This window comes from Oncorhynchus kisutch, linkage group LG26 (genome assembly GCF_002021735.2).
Source record: "Oncorhynchus kisutch isolate 150728-3 linkage group LG26, Okis_V2, whole genome shotgun sequence".
Lineage (NCBI taxonomy): Eukaryota > Metazoa > Chordata > Actinopteri > Salmoniformes > Salmonidae > Oncorhynchus > Oncorhynchus kisutch.
The window spans coordinates 20,504,174-20,522,721 of NC_034199.2; the positions used below are offsets into that span (position 1 = coordinate 20,504,174).

The window sequence follows — 18,548 nt, forward strand, 5'->3', positions numbered from 1 at the left end:
ACTCAGTCCTGTGTGGTGAACAGAGCGACTGGGGAGTTATAAGTATCTGGGAACCATCAAGGGCAGCACATTCTCTTTTAATGGTCCTTTGTGGCTTGCAACGCTAGGGTTGTGGGTTCGATTCCCACGGGGGCCCAGTACGAATGAAAATGTATGCACTCACTACTCTAAGTCACTCTGGATAAGAGCGTATGCTAAATGACTAAAATGTAAAGGGCTCAAAACGTCAATAGAAAATGCCAACAACGAATCTACCCACTGCGCAGACTGAGACAACTGAATGTCAATACCCATACACTCTCCAATTACTACACCTGTCATATAGAGAGTATGCTGATTTTCTATGGTGGGCTGTCAAGAGCCAAGGAGGACTGTAAACATGAGATCCAAGCTCTGCGGGGCTTCAGGACCTCTATGATACGGACAAGGCAAAAATGTCTAAAAAAGTGTTTTTGCTTTGTCATTATGGGGTATTGTGTGTAGATTGATGAGTGAAAAAACAGTGTATCTGGCTTCTTACTGTATTTTTTGTGTATTTGTATGCTGACTTCACAAAATGAATTGCCATGTAAATGGACAATAAAGTATATTGTATTGTATCGTTAGAGTAGCCTACAAGCTAGGGCAAGTAACTGAAAAAAGTGCAACATATGGAATGAACAGTCTAAGACCCTTATCGGTATAGACAGGAGAAATTATTTATATTTTTTATAACAAAGCATGGAACAGAGAAGCACCCTGAATGAGTGTAGAAAATTACTCAACTGTGCAGAGGTTTTGGTGGTGTGCCCCTGCTCAGACGTTGCTTGCATCCACCAATGGTTGCGTGTAAGGTCATTGACTGTGGCGTGGAGCACCAGATTGCCATGATGTGGTCAGCTGATACCAGTGACGTTCGGTGCCGTTTAAGAGGATGGAAAACAAATGAGCATGGCCTTATTTCTATTAAGGCATATCAGATGACTGTCATTCATATTCCATTCACCCAGTTAAATGTAACAGCGATAGGTTAAGGCTACTACATCAAATCAAATCAAATGTTTATTTGTCACATGTGCCGAATTCAACAGGTGTAGACCTTACCGTGAAATGCTTACTTACAAGTTAAAACTTGTTCAGGCTACCACGTACCCCTAGGGGTACCACCCCCCCCCCCTGCTCAACTGAAACAGTGGCGCACAGAATGCAGAAATATTCTTAGAAATATTTAACCTCCACACATTAACAAGTCCAATAGCTCAAATGAAAGATAAACACCTTGTTCATCTACCCAGCAAGTCAGATTTCTAAAATGTAATTTAAATAGCCACATTTGTCGAACAAAAGATGCAATCACAAACGCAGGATTAAAAGAAAAATAATTCACTAACCTTTTGAAAATCTTCATCAGATGACAGTAATAGGACATGTTATACAGTACATTTATGTTTTTTTCAATAATATGCAATTTATATCCATAAATCACTGTTTACATTGACAGCCATGTTAAAAAAATGTTACTAGAATGTCCGGAGATATTATGATAACTCTGCCAGATAACAGAAATACACATCATAAACTTTGACTAAATATACATGTTCTACATATAGTTAGAAAGATACACTGCTTCTTAATGCAACAGCTGTGTTACATTTATTTTTAATGTTACAGAATTCGTTCACTAGGCAATAATATGAGACGGCGCTCATAGATTAGCAATATGTCTCCACTATGTTGGGGTCCACAGAAACACAAAATAACCACATAAATATTCCCTTACCTTTGATGTTCTTCGATCAGAAGTCGTGGAAGAAGTCATACTTACCAAAAACTGCGTTTGGCTTTCAAATGTGTGTCTTTGGGTTATCAAACGCGACAAATTCCGGCTGAAATGCACCCAAAATTCTATTGGTTGCGCATCAAAACTTCAAAATTACATATTATATGTCGACATATTATATGTCCTGTTTGGCCCTGTCCGGGGGTGTCCTCGGATGGGGCCACAGTGTCTCCTGACCCCTCCTGTCTCAGCCTCCAGTATTTATGCTGCAGTAGTTTATGTGTCGGGGGGCTGGGGTCAGTTTGTTATATCTGGAGTACTTCTCCTGTCCTATTCGGTGTCCTGTGTGAATCTAAGTGTGCGTTCTCTAATTCTCTCCTTCTCTCTTTCTTTCTCTCTCTCGGAGGACCTGAGCCCTAGGACCATGCCCCAGGACTACCTGACATGATGACTCCTTGCTGTCCCCAGTCCACCTGGCCATGCTGCTGTTCCAGTTTCAACTGACCTGAGCCCTAGGACCATGCCCCAGGACTACCTGACATGATGACTCCTTGCTGTCCCCAGTCTACCTGGCCATGCTGCTGCTCCAGTTTCAACTTCCACCTGACTGTGCTGCTGCTCTAGTTTCAACTGTTCTGCCTTATTATTATTCAACCATGCTGGTCATTTATGAACATTGAACATCTTGACCATGTTCTGTTATAATCTCCACCCGGCACAGCCAGAAGAGGACTGGCCACCCACATAGCCTGGTTCCTCTCTAGGTTTCTTCCTAGGTATTGGCCTTTCTAGGGAGTTTTTCCTAGCCACCGTGCTTCTACACCTGCATTGCTTGCTGTTTGGGGTTTTAGGCTGGGTTTCTGTACAGCACTTTGAGATATCAGCTGATGTACGAAGGGCTATATAAATAAATTTGATTTGATTTGATTTGACTAAACTGGTCAAACTAAGTGCAGAATCAAGCTTTAGCATGTTCTAAACATGCAAAACAATCCTTAGCTCGAACAGACAAACCTACATCGTTTGGTGGATCTTGGAACAAAGGGAGCTCAAGACCCGACGCGCGCATGTATTTTCGCGCGACCCGAAGGTTTCTTCCCGCCAAAGGGTGAGGGGGCGCGTGATTTTCACAATGAAGCGCACCATTGAAAGGGGACATCGCGCTGAAGAGATAGGAACTGTTCCCAGATCTGTAGCTGGTTGGGAAGGGTGGGGGCGATGAGGTCAAAGTTGGCCCAACCTTTCTGCTGACAGAAAGAGTTTGGAAGAATGGCTGCCCTGTGAGTTCTGCTTTACATAGAGACATAATTTGAACGGTTTTAGAAGCTTTAGAGTGTTTTCTATTCAATAATTATTATTATATGCATATATTAGCAATTTTGGACAGATTTTTTGTCAGTTTACTATGGGCACGCAATTCATCCAAAGGGGGCAGTATTCTGCCCTACATCAAATCAAATCAAATGTTTATTTGTCACATGTGCCGAATTCAACAGGTGTAGACCTTACCGTGAAATGCTTACTTACAAGCCCTTAACCAACAACGCAGTTTTAAGAAAAATAAGAGGTAAGAAAAATATTTACTAAATAAACTAAAGTAAAATATAAACTCAAACCATATTATAACAGCTACACATAGCCTACTTTGTTGTCACCATATTAGCTAAAGTAACAGCATAGTCAACATAGCCAATAAAACTAATGCATTAGTAAACCAGCTACAATCATGCAGCATCGTTACAGTGTACAGTCAGTATGCAGTTTAGCACTTACTGGCAGGCCCAGCGGCAATAAATGAGTAAAACCAAAACCTTACCTTGGAAGAGTTTCATTGTTGTGTTGGATAGTCATAGCCAGCTAGCTAACATAGCATCCCTCTGTTTGAGCAGGGTGTTTGAGTATGCTAAACTAGCTAGCTGCATTTGCTAGCTAAGTAAGTGAAAAAAAAGATCTCTCGCTCTCTATCTCTCTCTTGCTTCTCCTTCATTTTGGAAGAAATATATTTGTTCAGAACTGTTAAACTATTATTTTTCTCTCTCTTTGAGTCAACTATTTACCACATTGTATGCACTGCAGTGTTAGCTAGCTGTAGTTTATGCTTTCAGTTCTAGATTAATTCTCTGATCCTTTGTTTGGGTGGACAACATGTCAGTTCAAGCTACAAAAGCTCTGATAGGTTGGATGACGTCCTCTGGAAGTTATCATAATTACTGTGTAAGTCTATGGAAGGGGGTGAGGACCATGAGCCTCCTAGGTTTTGCATTTAAGTCAATGTACCCAGAGGAGGACGGAAGCATGCTCTGGCTACACTATGGTGCTACCCTACAGAGTGCTGTTGAGGCTAGTGTAGACCTTCATTGCAAAACAGTGTGTTTTAATCAATTATTTCGTGACATTTGTATATATTTAGTATAGTTTTATCTAGAAAGGAGAATTTTTTAAATGTCACATTTGTATGACATTTACTTAGGAGGATGGTCCTCCCCTTACTCCGAGGAGCCTCCATTGGCTGATATGTGAAATACCTATCCAGGCATGGTAAGATCTGGCAAGCATCAGCAACGCCTGGGCAGAGCAACGCGCCCTTTTATGAATGAGCCACTGTGCATGCATCTTTTTAAAGAGATACTGCCTTTAAAAAGCAACAAATCCCTTTGAAAACGGCCTATGTGGCATCGATATGAGTCAAACCGCTATTCTAGTGTCAAAATTGACTACAAAGTGTAAATAGGATCATTTTGGTCATAAAGTCAGTTTCGTCTAAAATGGAGTTTGGAGCATCCATGCATGATTGTTGGGGTTTGATTTGACGATGTCCATTTGTCCACTAACATGATTGCTTTCTGTCCAATAGCATAGACAGTGAGATAGACCTACCCAGCAGCTCCAACTTTGTTTACACAAGACAACACGTCACACTTTTTTAACTTGAGAAATACTGCACTAAACACCTTTACTTAGATGTACAATTGTGCAATTTAAACATCCTCGGCAAATGTTAAATTTACAGATTTGTTGAGTTATCTTAGATTCATTCTGGAGATTTTTGAGTAAGTGAAATTGGCTTCCTCGTCTACAGTATCTCATGGGGGACAAACATCATTAAACATGCAGAAATGTTCAGGAAACACACCTTCAAGACTGAACTTTCGTTTTTCTAATGAGCAACAGAAAAACACACGTGCCAATCGGCATGTTCAGTGGCTCTTTTTAATGGCAACTTTTACTATTAAGTTGTTTTCAATTCTGGTCCTCCTTTACTGGTCTTACGTTACAAGCCTTTTATACTGAGCGTTCTTACTTTGTTTTGTACTTGTTGTTATCTTGCCAATCCTCTCAAGAGACCCCCAACCTGCCACACTGGGTAGCACAGAGCAACACTTTAAGGGGCATAGCACTAATAATGGAGCTGACTAGGGAAATGCTTCAGCTGTTCTAGCAGGTAGCTGGACAATAGACTTGCCTAGTTGGATGGTAGGGGCATGATTCTATTGTCAAATGTATTTCTAAGTTAGGTTCTAAGTTAAGTAGTATTATTATGTACCACATCTGAACGTGATTGGGAGTCCCATAGGGCGGCGCACAATTGGCCCAGCGTTTCTCTCACTCTAAAAACAGAAGTAAATATTTTGGCCTTTACAAATATTATTTTGGCCTTTATTCAGATTACAATCACTCACTTTCGTGTTTTTTTAAATGAATAAACCTCCAAAAGAGCATTATATATTATCAAGTTGATGGCACAGTGATATAGCTGCACCAAATAAAGCTGAGTGACTCACTCAGAGGATAAGGTAGACGGCACACGTCAAACGATTGATTTCTGACTCTATGTCAGGATGACGTGTGCGTGCCCATATTTGGGCATCTGGTCAGGACATCCTGGCGGAACTGATCACGTGCTTATGCCCATATATGGGCATCCTGTTCCTGTTCTCATGCATTAGAGGGTGTGCTAATATATGCATATATTGTATCTATTCCTTTGAAGTTGTCATGATGATTGATGTGTAGGGACCTGGTTGAACTGGGGGGGGGTCTGTGTTTGAACATTTGAAAGAGAATGGCCCCACACCCTCTATTTTATTGCCCTTTGGGTTGTTGTCTATGAAGCAGGAATGGCTGGGTGGGGGATTGTGTGTGTGTGTGTGTGTGTGTGTGTGTGTGTGTGTGTGTGTGTGTGTGTGTGTGTGTGTGTGTGTGTGTGTGTGTGTGTGTGTGTGTGTGTGTGTGTGTGTGTGCGTGTGCATATGTCTCTGCCTGGGGTGTTAGAAACAAGGTCCCTTCGCATTGTGTACATTTCAAGCTTTCAACAACAATAAAACTACCATCTAAATAATGTTTCTCGGCCTAACACACTGTTGAGTTTCCTATTTAGTTGTCTTTATATGTACATGCACCGAGCTTCCAGGTGGCTCCAGCCTATGGATGTTCGGTGCATGTACACCGGGGGGATTTTGAAAGAGGGAGATTAGAACCCCAAAGTAATAGGGGGTAAGAAAGATCCTGAAGGTAATTTCAGATTCAGGTTTAGGGTGTAATAACTTTAGGGAAACCATATTTCACACTATGTACAGACATAGAGAGCCAACACATAAAGGTGTAACAGGGATGAATGGATATTCAATGTACAACAGTAGTCTTCTGGAACAAGCAATACGTGGTAAATATTTGCCACAGTCAACCATGACAGCCTCTTTTTGAAAGGCCTTATTCATTAATGCTGTGGGATAAATCAGGTGTTTCTTGGTGGGCTTAAACAAATCTACAGTGAAACAAAAGTGTACACTTAGACACATGTTTATTGACTTTTAAAAAGACCACAGTAACATGACAGATTGTTGCAGGAATTTCATTCCTCTGTTTTAATTCCCAATTAAAATTAAACACTCGGTCAATTCATAAGAATTTGTATGACCCTTATTTTATAGAGATCGACAGAGCCCGGTCTTAAAGTCAAATAGCAGCCTTTATTCACAAGAGTACTGAACACGATACAGTTTACCACAGGTTATAAACTGAAAATGACGTCATTAGTTTCAGCACCAACCCGTGCCATCTCCGTTCCAGTACAAAGGCTGTATGGTTCTCACATCGTCTCTCCCTATTAAGATCATATAATTTATGAGTCAAGGTCTTCTTGTGTAGATAAGCATTATAGCCAGTCTGAAGATATCGTTCATTCATTTCTACCAAGGAACAGACAGTCATTGTTCTAACTCTTGACCATATTCACACACATTATATTCAGTACTGGGATCAAGAAAGAAAACTCATTCATATACAGCAACATCATAGTATTCTGATTAGTACATATACAGTAACATAATAGTATTTGGATTAGTACATATACAGTAACATAATAGTATTCTGATTAGTCAGTCCTGATTGAAATATATACATAATTAGTCATCATTGATAAAAATTCCCTTAACACAGATATAATAGATATAATAGAGATGCGACAAATGTCAGTTCTCATGTATCTTCCAAGGCATGCATGGATGTCAACTTTTTATGACAGTGTTTAGCTTTAAATGGAGTGATTATCCCATATTCATAACCATTATGAATAAGCTGGACAGTCGTTTCCAAAATCGTGAACAATTACGGCGATGGCCGCGGCTATCCTTGAGACATACCCAGGACCTACATGCTCGACGGATTATCTACCCATGGAGTGAAAACTTACGGAGCTTTGATGGAGCGTGCAAGAATGTCATGGCGATGGTGAATTGGAAACGGCAGGATGTCAACACCTATAACCAGGACCTTTATCTGTAAGAAAGGAGTAGTAAAAAGGTGTAATTAATTATGACATGCATTAAACTGTATGTACTAAATATTTAGAATTAAATACAATGGTATCTCACCCCTTAATGAACGGGAAGCTCTCGTTTTCTCTCTCACCCCAGTCTGTCGCAAAGAAAAAGACTTACAGAAAAGCCATGTGCGGGCGTGTGTGTGCGTGTGCTGGCGTGTATGTGTGTGTGTTTCAATAACAAAAAGGGTAGGGGTGTGTGTTCACCAATGCCCAGGCATCTGCACTCAAGGCCCTCTCTCTCTCTCTCTATGTAGGGGATCCTTTGAAACCAAGGTTTGCACTATCATGCATACTGTATGTCCAGATATCTACCTACCCCATCGTCAAAAAGTGTGACGGAGTCTCTTAAAATGGGCACTTTCGATTCATTAACACACAGGTCTTTCAAATCCGAATTTATCTCACCCCAGAGGATGTGGGGGCTAAAAAGTCAAACACTGCAGAGGATGTGGGGGCTAAAAAGTCAAACACTCCAGAGGATGTGGGGGCTAAAAAGTCAAACACTCCAGAGGATGTGGGGGCTAAAAAGCCAAACACTCCAGAGGATGTGGGGGCTAAAAAGTCAAACATCCAGAGGATGTGGGGGCTAAAAAGTCAAACACTCCAGAGGATGTGGGGGCTAAAAAGTCAAACACTCCAGAGGATGTGGGGGCTAAAAAGTCAAACACTCCAGAGGATGTGGGGGCTAAAAAGCCAAACACCCCAGAGGATGTGGGGGCTAAAAAGTCAAACACTGCAGAGGATGTGGGGGCTAAAAAGTCAAACAGTCCCCAGAAAGAATACAATGAGGCGAGACAGCCCCCTAGGGTTTAATACATTGATATTCCTAATCAGCGCATGGTCCCCCCACCCTGGTCTATAAATTTACATCGGACACCCCCCAAGGTGCTAACCCTGTGGATGTAGGAAATCAAAAGGGCCACGTCTTACTGTCTCGACACCCCTCCTGCTGTTTGAAATCACTACCTTTGTAATCTAAACCAAATATACAGGGTATTGCATACAGGATATCGCCAGAAAAAACGTCTGAAACATGAGCTATATGTGTTTTAAACCGATGACAACTATTTTTTTTATGTCAAATGCCCATATTCTTGTAATTCTAAAAATGTATATATATCGTATAACATTTTAATATTATCTAACATCCGCAGGATATCCAGAGGCAACCGGACATAATTGATTGGGAACCGACAGCGTTAGACTGGAGATTCTCAGAAGCAAACTGCGCCCGGTCCTTTACGTAGCCCTTCACCATCACACTATTTTCGGCGTAAGTCCAAAAAAATAAAATCCATAATAATATTTATACATTTAAAAACAAAAAGAGTGCACCCTATTTAAAAAAACATTTGTGTGTTTACAGCTGACAGCCAACAAACAGGGGTACATGCAGCATTAGGGACTCTGAACGACTTCGGAAGAGCAGATGAAACAGATGCTATGTTTTTTGTACTAACGGCCTTACCCTAACTCCAAACACCAGTCAGCAATGCCAGGACAGATAAAACGATAATCGGTGAATCCTTCAAATATCCTTCAAATATTCAAGGTGATGTTTGTATATAGATATATATTATTTAAGAATGATAGGTATTAATTCTAGGCATTTACATGTATGTTTTTTTTAAATGAAGGCTATTTATACAATGAACCATTGCTTTTATTCATATTGTTTGTAAACAATAGCTTCAGCCCTCTTAGGGTGTACTTGACCCGCTTATTGATTAGAAAGTATGATTAGAAACCAAGGCCAACTATATTCAATCTGTGATTAGAAATGATAATTAGAAGCTATGACAAAACTATGATAATAAACTATAAACAACTATGAAGACAGGACTGTGTGTCTATTATTTAAGTGTGGAATATTACACTCTCTCTCTCTCTCTCTCTCTCTCTCTCTCTCTCTCAATGTATACCCTTTCACTCAATGTATACCAAAGTAGCAAATATTTAACAACGTTTCAACATCAGGTATTGCAACAATTATAATTTTAGGCAATTATCAATATAATGTGTTACATAGTGTGCAGCTGTGATAACGTTAGGTAATATATTCTCTCTCTCTCTCTCTCTCTCTCTCTCAGGCTATGAAAAAGACAAAAGATAGGACATTGACTCCTGAGTGTTGAACTTATGCCCACTCTACAGCAACCCTGGTTGTTATATGACCCTGAGGGTTATCTACGAACGTTGGAACATCTAGAAAAAAAAGGGGCACATGTGCTCTTAAATGTCCACTCAGAGCATGGTACCTCTATATTTTTGTTCCTAGGTTTATGACTCCCCTGGCGTGTTTTCAAGAGGCGGTGCTAAGGCATATGCATTGATAGGTCTTAGATTTTATAGCCACGGTATCTGTAAAACACATTGTGACAATTATTGAAGATGCAAAAGGGGTTTTCAGAAATACATTTGGTTTGCAGATATGTATTATTATAAAAAATAATATAACATTATTATCATAATCTTTAGTATTATTATGTTACATGCGAGACATACCCAGAAATGTCGACGTAGACAACTTACAAGAATGTGTTTACCAGGCTGTGATGAAAACACTTTAAAGAAGCTCTAATTCAAACATGCAAAGATATATATTTGATACAATTACCCCTGTTAAAACTGTTGTACACAATGAGAAGTGATATTGTAACATTTCAAGATTTCAACAACAATAAAACAACCATCTAAATAATGTTTCTCGGACTAACACACTGTAGAGGTTCCTATTTACTAAAGAACAACCACTAAGACAAAACACAACAAGTTGTAATGTAATCGGTATACATGTCATTCTATACGGAAAACAGGTACATTCTGAAAGATTAGGATGTTGATGTTGATGTGATTTTTAATTCATCTCTCAATTTAGGATAATGCTGTTTATTTCATACTTTACCTAAATTGTATTATTTATCTTGTCTCATACCAGGCTAATACTTAGAACCCCAAAGACGAATATAAAAAATGTGGCTTCTTACATAGAAATGGGTCAGGCCTCTTGCTCAATAGCACAAAGCAGATCATTCAATCTATGTTCTTACTGGTTCTAGACTATGTTGAAATAATCTAAATGAATGCAGCGACCACTTCATTAAAAACTATAGATGCATTTGACCGTAGAACATTTTGTTTTATAATGGGTACATGTTCAGTACACATCCCTGCATTCTATATTATAAAGGAGGCTGTCGGTCTTTGAGGTCACTTAGGACAATTTGTTGCTCTCTTTGCCTTTATACATCTCATTGACCTACTGTAAACTCCCTCAGTTGTAAACATCTACAATAATCAGTAGACGTACGCGTCAGAGTTATCATACCCAGTGTCGGAGTTTGTTCAGAGTTGGGTAAATCAGCTCTTTGCCTTTAGGATCTTTCTTACCTCTTATTACTTTGGGGTTCTAATCTCCCTCTTTCAAAATCCCCACTGTGACCAAATCTCTAACATTCCTGATCCTTCCCATATATTTTAGCTCTAAACCTCCCACAATAACTATTGTCTATTGTTAGTCTCAGTGACTTTACTGACAATATCAACGTTTTATACAGATCGAAATACATTGTTGGATACAGTTGTCGTGTCTTTGGCTATGCCGGATTAAGTGATATGACATGCTATTCTATCAAATAATTTCTCCATAATTAATATCACCTGATTGAGCTAATCATGTAAATGTAATTAACTAGAGAGTCAGGCACCACAAAATAATATTTATAGAGCTGTAATCTTCTGAATAAACTCTTAAAGACCCAGTCATATTTTACATCCATAGCAGTCAACATTAATCTTCATCTTACTTCAGTCTCATAATCTGAAAGTTGTGAACTCTTGGTTACCTGCAAGAACCCTGGCTAACAATTTGAATCAGCAATACAAAATAGGGTTTAATTATTTATTTACTAAATACCTAACTAATCACACAGAATTCACATACACACAATTAATCATAACTTGATTACAAATTACATCTTAAAGGAAAATGTCACAAGCGGGCGGAACAGATATGACATTTTGTTACACAAAGGAAAAGGGGCTGGGTTGGAGTGAAAGAGCGGGAAGACTGAGGGACACAGGGAGAAACTGTGCTATCGTAAATACAGTATCTTATGCATTCTAAATTACCGCCCATTTGGAAAAAGAAAATGCAATAAATTTTTACTCTGAGCTCCGCTTCAGTAGGTTGGTGGTAGATGGAAGGCCGTGTTGCCAAACCGAGTCTTCTGTCCTTTGAAGAATGTCTCTGGTTGTCAATTGGACACGTTGAAGTAACGTTGTTGTGTGATAGACGGGATACTCTGTCTGTTCCTTCCTAACCTGCGTTTGCAGCTGTGGTCGCTAACTCAACAGCTAGGAGGTATCACTTCTGTAGTGAATAAGAGTTCAAAGTTCATACCATTCACAACCAAAGCTCATGCTATTGTTGGCTTTGTTCTGTAGTTATTATCTGAACCATTCTGACATAGGACCGTCGCCCTCATATCCTCGGAACAGGAAGTTCTGTTGTCGTCAAGGCTTTATATAGGAAGGGAGAAGAGGGCGTGTTTGAACAGTCTTATAGCCCTTGTCCCTTCACAGGGGAGGGCCACTGATTGAGCAGCCCTATCTTATGAAAACCCAAATGTCACATTTTAGAAACTAAAATCACATTTCATTCCATCACAAATAATTTCATATTCAAATATTTAATTTGAACAAGAATTCCATGTGAATCCGATAACTCTGATGTGTAGTGGTGTGGGGGCTGTGCTTTGGCAAAGTGGGTGGGGTTATATCCTTCCTGTTTGGCCCTGTCCGGGGGTGTCCTCGGATGGGGCCACAGTGTCTCCTGACCCCTCCTGTCTCAGCCTCCAGTATTTATGCTGCAGTAGTTTATGTGTCGGGGGGCTGGGGTCAGTTTGTTATATCTGGAGTACTTCTCCTGTCCTATTCGGTGTCCTGTGTGAATCTAAGTGTGCGTTCTCTAATTCTCTCCTTCTCTCTTTCTTTCTCTCTCTCGGAGGACCTGAGCCCTAGGACCATGCCCCAGGACTACCTGACATGATGACTCCTTGCTGTCCCCAGTCCACCTGGCCATGCTGCTGCTTCAGTTTCAACTTCCACCTGACTGTGCTGCTGCTCCAGTTTCAACTGTTCTGCCTTATTATTATTCGACCATGCTGGTCATTTATGAACATTTGAACATCTTGGCCATGTTCTGTTATAATCTCCACCCGGCACAGCCAGAAGAGGACTGGCCACCCCACATTGCCTGGTTCCTCTCTAGGTTTCTTCCTAGGTATTGGCCTTTCTAGGGAGTTTTTCCTAGCCACCGTGCTTCTACACCTGCATTGCTTGCTGTTTGGGGTTTTAGGCTGGGTTTCTGTACAGCACTTTGAGATATCAGCTGATGTACGAAGGGCTATATAAATAAATTTGATTTGATTTGATTTGATTTAGACTTTCCACTGTAGAGTTTATATCATCTTATCATTGGTGAGAATGTCTCAGATGACAACCGAACTGACATCATATTCATTAAGTACCACCGCATATGTTCAATTGTTCGGATTACCAGAATATAGTTCATTTCCCCCCCACATTCTGACGTTCCCAGAATCTCTATGTTAACCAAGGGTTTTGCAAATGTAACCTTAGTAGGGTAGAGAGAGGAAAAAGGGGGGAAGAGGTATTTATGACTGTCATAAACCAACCCCCAGGCCAACGTCATGACACAGTTTTCATGTCTTTCATTATGCAGACATTTGTTTATTAGATTATATTTCTCATTAAGAATACTGTTGTTTTAATTCTATATGGATCCTGCATTGCCTTGGTCCCATGTTCTCTTATGGGTCGTTGCTTTAAATTACAATATATCTATTATGTTCTCGGGTCAATTACTTAGAAGGGCTTGTGGTCCCACCCTTCCTGTGCGTTCCCATGTCCATATTTGGGAGCCCTTATACATTCAGTATTTAAGGCTTACTAGTTATGTCAAATGTTAGGAAGATCTGTTGGTTGTAACAAAAACAAAACATAAAAATGACATTTGACCCCATCTTTTCACATACTTTTTATATGGGTCTTTTTCATTTAGCCTGTTGTATGGCTCCAGCCACTTGGAGGCTTGGTGCATGTACAAAGAAAAAGTACCAAATTCAACCATTGGTGGATGGTAACTAAAATAATGCCAATGCATGTAGTCATGTTAAGGTTTTCATTGTTTTCTTGTCAGAGTTTTATGGTTTTGCATATGACTGTGCATTATATGCTGTCGTAATAGGGTTGAGGATCATATCAAGCCTATTGGGCATTCTTGATCAATTATTGATCCAAAAAAGACAAACACCGGTTCTGGGTTAATTATTTAGATGGTTAAACATTATTTAGATGGTTGTTTTATTGTTGTTGAAAGCTTGAAATGTTACAATATCACTTCTCATTGTGTACAACAGTTTTAACAGGGGTAATTGTATCAAATATATATCTTTGCATGTTTGAATTAGAGCTTCTTTAAAGTGTTTTCATCACAGCCTGGTAAACACATTCTTGTAAGTTGTCTACGTTGACATTTCTGGGTATGTCTCGCATGTAACATAATAATACTAAAGATTATGATAATAATGTTATATTATTTTTTATAATAATACATATCTGCAAACCAAATGTATTTCTGAAAACCCCTTTTGCATCTTCAATAGTTGTCACAATGTGTTTTACAGATACCGTGGCTATAAAATCTAAGACCTATCAATGATTATACATTAGCACCGCCTCTTGAAAACACGCCAGGGGAGTCATAAACCTAGGAACAAAAATATAGAGGTACCATGCTCTGAGTGGACATTTAAGAGCACATGTGCCCCTTTTTTCCAGATGTTCCAAAGTTCGTAGATGACCCTCAGAGTTATATAACAACCAGGGTTGCTGTAGAGTGGGCATAAGTTCAACACTCAGGAGTCAATGTCCTATCTTTTGTCTTTTTCATAGCCTGAGAGAGAGAGAGAGAATATATTACCTAACATTATCACAGATGCACACTATGTAACACATTATATTGATAATTGCCTAAAATTGGAGGTCATTGTCTTTCATAATTGTTGCAATACCTGATGTTGAAACGTTGTTAAATATTTGCTACTTTGGTATACATTTTGAGAGAGAGAGAGAGAGAGAGAGAGAGAGAGAGAGAGAGAGAGAGAGAGAGAGATTCCACACTTAAATAATAGATCATCATTCACGCACACACAATCCTGTCTTCATAGTTGTTTATAGTTTATTATCATAGTTTTGTCATAGCTTCTAATTATCGTTTCTAATCACAGATTGAATATAGTTGGCCTTGGTTTCTAATCATACTTTCTAATCAATAAGCGGGTCAAGTACACCCTAAGAGGGCTGAAGCTATTGTTTACAAACAATATGAATAAAAGCAATGGTTCATTGTATAAATAGCCTTCATTTAAAAAAAACATACATGTAAATGCCTAGAATTAATACCTATCATTCTTAAATAATATATATCTATATACAAACATCACCTTGAATATTCAGCTCCCCTTCAAAAAGTTCCATGAGGAAGCAAGGATTCACCGATTATCGTTTTATCTGTCCTGGCACTGCTGACTGGTGTTTGGAGTTAGGGTAAGGGCGTTAGTACAAAAAATGTAGAATAGCATCTGTTTCATCTGCTCTTCTGAAGTTGTTCAGAGTCCCTAATGCTGCATGTACCCCTGTTTGTTGGCTGTCCGCTGTAAACAGAAAAATACCTTTTTAAATAGGGTGCACTCTTTTTGTTTTTAAATGTATAAATATTATTATGGATTTTATTTTTTTGGACTTACGCCGAAAATAGTGTGATGGTGAAGGGCTACGTAAAGGACCGGGCGCAGTTTGCTTCTGAGAATCTCCAGTCTAACGCTGTCGGTTCCCAATCAATTATGTCCAGTTGCCTCTGGATATCCTGCGAATGTTAGATAATATTAACATTTTATACGACATATATACATTTTTATAATGACAAGAATATGGGCATTTGACATAAAAAAAATAGTTGTCATCGGTTTAAAACACATATAGCTCATGTTTAATTTTACAATAATATCCATAATTTTCAAACGATTCCCCACATCCAAATCTAATATATATTTTTTTCACGAACTCACCTTCAGAAAGCTCCATTAGGATGGATTCACAGATTATCTTTTAAATGTTCAGTCCGATAAATATTCGGGGCTGTTGGCCTGTGGGTTTGTAGCTGCGCTAAAGCGGTGCTAACAGAGTGGATCGATTGTCACCCGACTCATTCGCGGTCATGGCTCAAAAGGAGAGAAACTACGGAATGAGTTTACTGGGCATTGGGGTGACGTTTTTTCGGGCGATATCCTGTATGCAACACCCTGTATATTTGGTTTAGATTACAAAGGTAGTGATTTCAAACAGCAGGAGGGGTGTCGAGACAGTAAGACGTGGCCCTTTTGATTTCCTACATCCTCAGGGTTAGCACCTTGGGGGGTGTCCGATGTAAATTTATAGACCGGGGTGGGGGGACCATGCGCTGTTTAGGAATATCAATGTATTAAGCCCTAGGCGGCTGTCTCGCCTCATTGAATTCTTTCTAGGGACTCTTTGACTTTTTAGACCCCCACATCCTCTGGGGTGTTTGGCTTTTTAGCCCCCACATCCTCTGGGGTGTTTGGCTTTTTAGCCCCCACATCCTCTGGGGTGTTTGGCTTTTTAGCCCCCACATCCTCTGGGGTGTTTAGCTTTTTAGCCCCCACATCCTCTGGGGTGTTTGGCTTTTTAGCCCCCACATCCTCTGGGGTGAGATGAATTCGGATTTGAAAGACCTGTGTGTTAATGAATCGAAAGTGCCCATTTTAAGAGACTCCGTCACACTTTTTGATGATGGGGTAGGTAGATATCTGGACATACAGTATGCATGATAGTGCAAACCTTGGTTTCAAAGGATCCCCTACAGAGAGAGAGAGAGGGCTTTGAGTGCAGATGCCTGGGCATTGGTGAACACACACCCCTACCATTTTTGTTATTGACACACACACACATATACACGCCAGCACACACACGCACACACACGCCCGCACATGGCTTTTCTGTAAGTCTTTTTCTTTGCGACAGACTGGGGTGAGAGAGAAAACGAGAGCTTCCCGTTCATTAAGGGGTGAGATACCATTGTATTTAATTCTAAATATTTAGTACATACAGTTTAATGCATGTCATAATGAATTACACCTTTTTACTACTCCTTTCTTACAGATAAAGGTCCTGGTTATAGGTGTTGACATCCTGCCGTTTCCAATTCACCATCGCCATGACATTCTTGCACGCTCCATCAAAGCTCCGTAAGTTTTCACTCCATGGGTAGATAATCCGTCGAGCATGTAGGTCCTGGGTATGTCTCAAGGATAGCCGCGGCCATCGCCGTAATTGTTCACGATTTTGGAAACGACTGTCCAGCTTATTCATAATGGTTATGAATATGGGATAATCACTCCATTTAAAGCTAAACACTGTCATAAAAAGTTGACATCCATGCATGCCTTGGAAGATACATGAGAACTGACAGACTTTGTCGCATCTCCACTATATCTGTCATGTTACTGTGGTCTTTTTAAAAGTCAATAAACATGTGTGTAAAGTGTACACTTTTGTTTCACTGTAGATTTGTTTAAGCCCACCTAGAAAAACCTGTTTTATCCCACAGCATTAATGAATAAGCTGGGTAGAAAATGAATCTGTTTAAGTCATAAGTAAAGGCCTTTCAAACAAGAGGCTGTCATGATTGACTGTGGCACATATTTAACACGTATTGCTTGTTACCGAAGACTACTGTTGTACATTGAATATCCATTCATCCCTGTTACACCTTTATGTGTTGGCTCTCTATGTCTGTATATAGTGTGAAATGTGGTTTCCCTAAAGTTATTACACCCTAAACCTGAATCTGAAATTACCTTCAGGATCTTTCTTACCCCCTATTACTTTGGGGTTCTAATCTCCCTCTTTCAAAATCCCCCCGGTGTACATGCACCGAACATCCATAGGCTGGAGCCACCTGGAAGCTCGGTGCATGTACATATAAAGACAACTAAATAGGAAACTCAACAGTGTCTTAGGCCGAGAAACATTATTTAGATGGTAGTTTTATTGTTGTTGAAAGCTTGAAATGTACACAATGCGAAGGGACCTTGTTTCTAACACCCCAGGCAGAGACATACACATGCACAATCCCCCTCCCAGCCATTCCTGCTTCATAGACAACAACCCAAAGGGCAATAAAAATGGGGGCTGTGGGGCCATTCTCTTTCAAATGTTCAAACACAGACCCCCCCAGTTCAAACAGGTCCCTACACATCAATCATCATGACAACTTCAAAGGAATAGATACAATATATGCATAAATTAGCACACCCTCTAACGCGTGAGAACAGGAACATGATGCCCATATATGGGCATAAGCATGCAATCAGTTCCCGCCGGGCTATCCTGACCGGATACCCAAATATGGGCATGTACACGTCATCCTGACATAGGGTCATTAATCAACGTTTGACGTTTGCCGTCTACTTTATTCACTCTCTCATTCATGGCTTTGGATCAAAAATAAATAAGTACCAAAATTCTTTCTGATAGTCTTTAATAAAGAAATGTTTTGGTTATCCTGACCTGAACACCATGTACAGTATTATAATAGCCCATTATGGGCTATTAGCAGGCCAGTATACCTTTACCAAAATCTCTCTGCATTTTTGTACTTTGTGGATGGGCCCTCCCCAGTGGTGCAGCTGTCTAAGTCACTGCATCACAATGCAAAATGTGTTGCTACAGATACCCATGCCGGCCACCACTGGGAGACCCATGAGGCGGCTTTGGGTTTCTATTTAGAATCCTCCAATCCTCTAAATGTAATTATTGGCGGAGAGTCACGTCATGTTTTTCGATATACTGTAGGACTAC

The 18,548-nt window shown here is 39.9% G+C and overlaps 1 protein-coding gene across 1 annotated transcript in view; it reads left to right on the forward strand.

Moving 5' to 3' along the window:
- The first annotated feature begins 818 nt into the window (after positions 1–818).
- Positions 819–18,548, forward strand: part of LOC109871183 (UDP-glucuronic acid decarboxylase 1-like) — a 120,221-nt gene continuing 102,491 nt past the window's right edge. Inside the window, exon 1 of the mRNA XM_031806033.1 lies at positions 819–874. Coding sequence (XP_031661893.1) covers positions 819–874 — 56 coding nt within the window. The remainder of the gene's footprint in view (positions 875–18,548) is intronic.